Source organism: Aplysia californica, unplaced genomic scaffold (assembly GCF_000002075.1).
Source record: "Aplysia californica isolate F4 #8 unplaced genomic scaffold, AplCal3.0 scaffold00200, whole genome shotgun sequence".
NCBI lineage: Eukaryota > Metazoa > Mollusca > Gastropoda > Aplysiida > Aplysiidae > Aplysia > Aplysia californica.
Window position 1 is genome coordinate 1,145,611 of NW_004797470.1, and position 7,672 is coordinate 1,153,282.

General features: G+C 39.6%; 1 protein-coding gene across 1 annotated transcript in view; it reads right to left on the minus strand.

Annotated features, from left to right (window-relative positions):
• Positions 1 to 7,672, minus strand: part of LOC101860739 (prolyl 3-hydroxylase 1) — a gene marked incomplete at its 5' end in the record, with an annotated part of 35,694 nt that overhangs the window by 20,175 nt on the left and 7,847 nt on the right. The window contains 5 exon segments of the mRNA XM_013082933.2: positions 2,098 to 2,204; positions 3,091 to 3,331; positions 4,770 to 4,842; positions 6,493 to 6,586; positions 7,074 to 7,230. Coding sequence (XP_012938387.1) covers positions 2,098 to 2,204; positions 3,091 to 3,331; positions 4,770 to 4,842; positions 6,493 to 6,586; positions 7,074 to 7,230 — 672 coding nt within the window.

Sequence of the window (7,672 nt, forward strand, 5' to 3'; positions counted from 1 at the left end):
CCCCCCCCCCCCCCCCCCCAGTATCTTCACGTAACTGAGAGTTGATGTGCATGTATCTTCGTGTAAGTGTGTTCACGTACGTGTGTCTAGTATATCCACAGGTAAAACAAGCAACAGATGGACAAGTGATAACCAGCGGGCCTCTTTACCTTGCCGAAGTATAAACAGTTTCTCAGAAACTTTCACAGATATCAAGGACAATTCTATAGGACTCTGTAGACACACCAAGACACTAGAATTACAACGACTGAGAGATCTGAGCATGCTGCCTCAAGAACAGGTGAAAGAGAGGACTTGAAACTCAAGACACTAGGTATGTAAATTTGAACCGTAAGACACTAAACAAAAGGGGACACTCATAAAACATGTCCACATGAGAGGGAACAGAGCTCAAAAGAGAAGAGGGAAATTAACACATGAAACAAAAGGGGAAGATTGTCAAATATATCGACATGACAGGATTTGGAACTCAAGACACAAGCAAAAAAAGGTGAATTATAAAACATGTCTACATGGAAGGGATTGGAGCTTAAGACACAAAACAAAGGGAGAAAGTTATAAAACACATCTACATGAGAAGACTTGGGAAGTCAAAACACAAAACAAGAAGGGGGGAAGGATTGTTAAACATATCGACCAGAAAGGACTGGAACTCATACACGCAACCAGAAGGGTAAATTATAAACCACGCCTACAATGTACATGAGAAGACTTGAAACAAAACCGGAGAACTATGAAACAAGGCTGAAGTGAGAGAGGGAACAACAAAAAAATACAACAATGAAGCTGTCAAGTCTGTCCAAAGTTGAAATGTAAATATATTCAACGACACAAAACACTCTTCCTCAGATCTGAAAAATGGCACATACATTTGGCAGAGTGCATGCTCTCTGACCAACATTGTATACCGTACTGCGAATATGTCAGTGCGTGGGTGTGTCAATAACCATGAGTGTACACTTCAACCTGGAGAATTGTTACCTCTGTTTATTAAAATGACTCACAGCAACACAGTACAAGAACACATCTGATATGGATACAAATAGATAATTAAAAAAACAGGTCAGGGATACTGCAAAGATCAATGTAACATACCGGTGAGTTCCTGCATCAGAGTAAACCACAAAATTGTGGGGGAAAAAAAACAAAACAAATTCAGCACATTTTTTTAAGTTACTTGTTTCCACACAAAAAACAACAGAAGAACATTCTAAACTCCCACCTCCGAGTAAATATATCTGTTGTTAGAACAAAATAGAGATGCTCACAGCATTCTAGAATATTCAATCCCTCCTGAGAACTTTCCTGCACAAAAAATCACAGAAAGTAGACTGCACAGTCAGAATCTCCAAACATGATTTCGATCCTCCAATGAGCCAAAACTTGTAGTTTTCTGCCTTACTGCTACATTCAATTTCACTTAGGCATTTCCTTGTGAATAAAAGTAGAAAAAAGTAAAGTTCCACTTTTTCTCTCTTCTTTTCCGAGTCAAAAGATGGAGCAAATAGGATTGAGTTAGGACTGTAACAATGTCAACTCTTCTCAATAGTAACCATCTAACATATTGACGTGCTGCTACATAAAATGTTATAAAAGAGACATAAAAATTGTTTCGAAGGACCTTTTTTATTCAAATGTCAGTTGAAGTCCTTTCTGTTTTTTAAATTAATAAGATGAATATTTGGAGTGATTTTCTTTTAGTCAGAACAAAACGTTTTATGTTACTGTTGCACGTTGTACTGTATTGTAAAGCGCTCAGAGCCTGTGTACTTTAATCAAAGTTGAGCGTTATATAAATGTCATTTAGTATTATTATCATTATTTTCTTAATTATAACTCTATAAACTATAGGCCAAAATATCTCCATCTTTAACCCCACCTCCATAAATGGTTTGTTTTGGGTTTTTTCTTTTTAAAAAACCACATTGACTCAATAACAGTCATTTAGTACTTGCAAAAAAAAGAAGACAGACAGACAGGAACAAAAGAGGAAAAGAAAAGTAGAACCTACCACAAGTGCCCCCCAACCACTTGTTAACTCAGAAAATTGACAAATCCCCCAGAAACAGAAATATAACCAGACTGATTGGGACTTACCAGCACCATGTTCCTCAGCGTGTTACACTGGGCGTCTGTGGCCAGTCCATCAGCCACAAACCGTTCTTTCCCCTGAAGGTCATCACTTTTCTTCACGATCTTCACACCTGGGGGTGCAAAAGTTCAATAGTCAGACCACGATTCCTTCACTTCTACGGAATAATCAATTTAAGTTAAGTATAGCACCCAATATCACATTTTGCTTAAAAAAGTGTCCCCTGAAGGTCATCACTTTTCTTCTCGATCTTCACACTGGTGGTGCAAAAGTTCAATAGTCAAACCATGATTCCTTCACTTCTACGGAATAATCAATCAAAGTTAAGTATAGCACCCAATATCACATTTTGCTTTAAAAAGTGTCCCAACCCAGGGGTACCGGGGAGGGGGGGTCCACATCGGGGATGTTGCTATGTCTTACAAGAACAGGAAACAGAAGAGAAGGTTGTGCACCTGTGATCATCGGTATCTGTAAAGACGGGGGGGAGGGGGGGTTATACTTTATTTTTACTGAATAATCTCCTAATATTTCTACTCATATAGATTCCTGTAAGATGTTGTTACCCGCTGGATTAGACCAAGGTGTTTCCTACTTCATTAGAGTAGTTTATTTTTCAGTTTCAACATTCATTATTTTTATGGAAGTAGGGTCGAAATTGTCCAAGACAGCCGTCCATTGTTGAGAAGAAATGTGGTTGTCTTATACAGGTGATGTCTTGAACAATGTCATCATTATAACAAAAACATGCAAGAGAGGAAGTCGGAAGTGGTCATCTGTACAGGTGGTTGTCTTGGACAGTGATCGTTAGAGTAGGTTCAACTGTACTCGTATTTAAACAACATGCTTAAGTCTTATATACATTACTCCTAATTACTTTTATCATCAAACGCTTTTATGACGACTGTTGTCTTGGACAGTGGCCATTCGAGTAGATTCAACTGTATTCGTATTTAAACAACATGCTTAGGTCTTATATATACATTATTCATAATTACCTTTATCATCAAACGCTTTCATGACAACCTCGGAACTCTTCTGTGCACTCGCCAGTCTCAGCTCGTCCACTCTGTGCAACAAAGAGAGAGTGTCCTGGTATTCTTTCTCATCATCGCTGCGGTAGATGGTGTAGTCAATGACCATGGCACAGCGCTGGCTGTTGCCCTTGGGGATCTTCAAAGTGTGGCGGTCGCCAGAGTTGAAGCCTACAGTACGTCCACACTTCACGCCAAACGAGTTCTGAGCAAGAGATGTACAACCCAGTGAAAGCATAACCTCGGCCAGAAGTTCAGATAAACTAGACCCAACATTTTCAAAATTAACATACACAGAAAAGAAGGCAGAGACATAAGGAGACAAGAGATTTGGAAGCAAAAAAGAAGTGAACCACAATAGAATGCCTCCAAACCACCCATGAACAAAGTTTGAATTACAAGGAAAGAGGAAAAAGCTGAGTAGGGAAGTTTTTAGTCCAAACATGACACATTGAAACCCTCAGGAAGCATTACATCTAAGCAACGAGAACATGTAGTTTCAACTTGAGTGTAACATCTCCTAATCAGGTGGTAGAGGCATCAGACTCGTAAAGTTAGGACAGAGGGTTCCATTCCAAACAGCATGGGGTAGGAGTTTCAGCCTCAGTTGAAAAATACTTTAACCATTCATCTATCAATCCATTCATCCACCCATCCATACATCTATCCATCCACCAATTCATACAAATGGAATTTTACTCCATGAACCTAACAGTAAAACAGATAGTCACCAATTCACCAAGAGAAACACATGAACATGGTAGTGATAATGACCAAAAAAGAGCAGCAACACTATGAACTCCCAGGAGACGACAACATGAAATTAACTTGGCACTAATTGAAGAGCAGCAGACACAGTGAGCAGCAAATCATATGGGGCTTCACGTATAAGAAATGCTGAAACCAAGAGAGAAGCCTGCAAGCTATGCACATTAACAACAAGAAGTGTTGCTTTTAAATGTTCAAAATGTGGCAAAATTTTCTCTGCTAAAATTGGTCTCATCAGCCACAGCAGATGCCACAAGTCATATTAACCTTTAATTCTTTTAAATCTTCTAGTTCGCTAAAGAAATATTCTCCTCTGCAGATGTATTGGTCATCATCACAATTTGACGGATGAGCCATTAAAGAAAGTTACATGTACTGTGAAATTGTGTGAGCTCTCTGCACAGAGATACAAGACAACATATTACATCGTATTTTATTGTTTTAGTTGAGGTTTTACGGCGCTCATGTATGTGAGGTCATATGAGCACCAAGGGGTGGATGTCAACAGAGAAGTCCTTACAGGGAATCAGGCTTACTCTGCTCACCTCTCTAGCATCAACAGCACAAAGTCTGCTTCCACTATCAAGGCACCCCGGAAAAGGAAGGTCACAAGAGCGTGACAAACATACAAAAGTATAGGAAAAATGACGATAGTAAGGATTAGGAAAGAAAAAGCAGCAGTTCCCTGTTGCACTCCAGGCACAGTTTTGAGCATGACATTGATGAATCAGCCCATTTACAAATATAATTCTACAGTGCATAAGAACATGGTTAATGTCCCCCCTTTGGGAATGGCCTGAAGACACTTCTGTCAGTATCACCGCCCCGGGGGATAACATATACATCAAGCTAGAACTTCCACAACAAGTACTTACATCCACTCCTCTGTTCTCACCGAGGAAAACAAAATCTCCATCTTCATCTGCCGTGTTGAGGTACGTCACGGTGCTGAAAAGAAAAATATACATAAGAATAAAAACAAAACTAATTCATTTCTCAGAGTAAAAAAAGGAAAAAAACACTACATAAAATGACTCCATAGAGTATAAAATGTTTAGGCATGGTACATATATATAGGAACTTTAGCCTTCTTCAATCTGAATAAAGACAATGCTCTACACAACAAAATATCAAAAAACACATCCGGCATTCAAAACATTCTTGGATCTAGCATTGTAGAAAACAATAAAATATACCGACGCAGATAGGTGTGTACAAAAGATCACAATTCCGAGAGAAAAAAGTACAACCCATTGTTACTGCAAACATATAACACCCCTACTGTCCCAATTTATATCATTTATAAGGCAGCTGCTTTCACCCTGCATACCCTAGCTGAGAGAGATACAACATCCCCAAAAATCTGTCTCCCCCGCTCAATATCAGTCATAAGACGCAGTGTGCTATTATCAGCTACGAGGCTCGAAAGTCAAAAAAGTGACTTTCCATGAAATTTTTTTATTTTTAGATTAATTGAAAGTTTGATGTCTTCTGCTTCATTTAAGATAAAAAATAAACGACTAATTGACTCTAGATTTCAAGACTCTGTCTCAATTCTAAGACCCCCATTCATTATCATCATCAATGCCTTTCACCCCTGGCAGGGTATAGGCCACATACAAGCTCCTTCCATTTATCTGTCCTGAGCCATCCTTCCAAGCTCGTTCCAAGTGAGCTTCATCTCTCTCGTGTCCCTTTCCACACATCTCCACCATGTTTCCCGTGGCCTACCCCTGCCTCGTGCTTCTTGTGGGTTCCACTGCAGTGACTGTCTTGTGATGTTTCCGCTGGACTTTCTTAAGGTGTGTCCCATCCATCGCCACTTTGTAAGTCCTATTTCTACTTCTATATCCTTTTCCTGTCCTTTCCCACAGCTCTTCATTTCTTATTCTATCCTGCAACTTAATTCTTAGAATACTCCTCATACATCTAAGACCCCCATTGCTATGGAAAAATGTTGCTCAACTTCGGAGGCCATTTTCTCCTTTTCGTGTTTCCTCACCTCGCACAATTAAAAGTTCTGTATTTTCGTCAAATATGGTCATATTTACTTCATTCTTGTTTTAAATTGTAGGGAAAAGGTAATAGTTTTTGAAAATAAGGTTAACTCAGTTTTGAAATTTCCTTCATATACCTGATATTGACCGGCAGGGACACAAATAGATAGAGATACGAGTATTTTAAAAAACCTCCACACATTGCGACTGAACTTGTATCTTCTGATGCCAGTGCAAAGATTTCTGTATCTGGGATCTTTTCACCATAAAATATGTGCCTACACTTCCTTCATTATTCTGTTTACAATAATCACTGATATCCCCATCACCAACATAACTGTACCGTACCCCCCCCCCTCCCCCCCCACCCTGCACTAACAAGACTTTTAGTTTTAGTAAGTTTTATGGCACTCGCAACTGAAGAAGGTCAAATGAGCGCCAGAAGATTAGACGTGTTATAAGAGAGTAACAAACATATAAAAGAAGAAGGGGAGATAAGGACGATAGATGTTTGATAGGAAAGAAGAAGCAAACCCCGCTACAGCACCCGCCAACCACCCACAGACTACAACACTAAACTGACAGATGACACACAACTCACGTGAAGGCGTCCACGTAAAGCTCATCCGACATGTCGTCAAACCTGACACAAGACCCGTGCTCCTGGCGGTAACAGTCCAGTTTCTCTTTCAGTTCTGCAGGTTCAAAAAAAATATTTCAACATTTCCACAAACTGCTACTAATGCTACAACTTCTCCTCCTCATCCTCTTTTCTCTCCTCCTCCTTTTCCTCCAACTTTTCCTCCACCTCCTCCTCCTTGCTGCTGCAACTACTGCAGCTGTTGCTTCTGTTCATCCTCCTCCTCCTTCATCATTCAATGTATAAAAAGATTGAGAAAAAGAATTAATGAACAAACGAATAAACACACAATGCATTATTAGCTGTTCCAAGCACCATGTAGAGATTTCCATATATTCTGCATATGTTCTTTGTATTATGGTACAGCGCATTGAGCACTTCTTTGTAGAAATGCGCTATATAAATGCAATTTTCTATTGTTACTTGGCAAGAAATTCGGATCCTTCAAAAATTGTCCAAATATTCCCCACTTTATGCCTCATAACATGACTACTTCCCCTCAGAGACAACACAACACATCAGAGATGACACGATGCACTCACCAGATGGCTGAGACCAGCACACAACCGACGTGTGTTTCAAATAATAGGCGTCCGGTGCCTCCGTGTACCTCTGTGTGTAGTGTCTGATGGCTTCAGCCGCTCGGATGAACAATCTCAGAGACGCTTCGTACTCTTCATCAGGGCTTCGCTCCAGTCTCTGAAACAGAAAAAAAAATGTTTTTCAAGTTTTCATAAGAGTTGAACAGCATTTGCAATAAAAATGTGTCACATAAAGTGCCTGAGATTAGACATGTTACTAGAGACTAACACTCTAAGAAAAGGAGGAGAGATAAGAACAATAGATGTTTGATAGGAAAGAAGGACCAAGTGATTTTCAAGTTTGTAAATATTTGTATGGTAAAAACACCTGCAGCTTGACCCTTCACCTTTACACAGCAGGGTTTTCTTTTGAGAGCTAAAACTTCAAATTACTGAGACACTGTAACTATTGCTCCAACTGTAAGTTGACCATATCATCTGCACTTTTTAGTTTTATTACGGTTTTATGGTTCTCACAACTGCATAAGGTCATATGAGCACCAAGAGGTGGATATCAACACAGAAGTCCAAACAGGGAATCAGGCTTACTCTGCTCACCT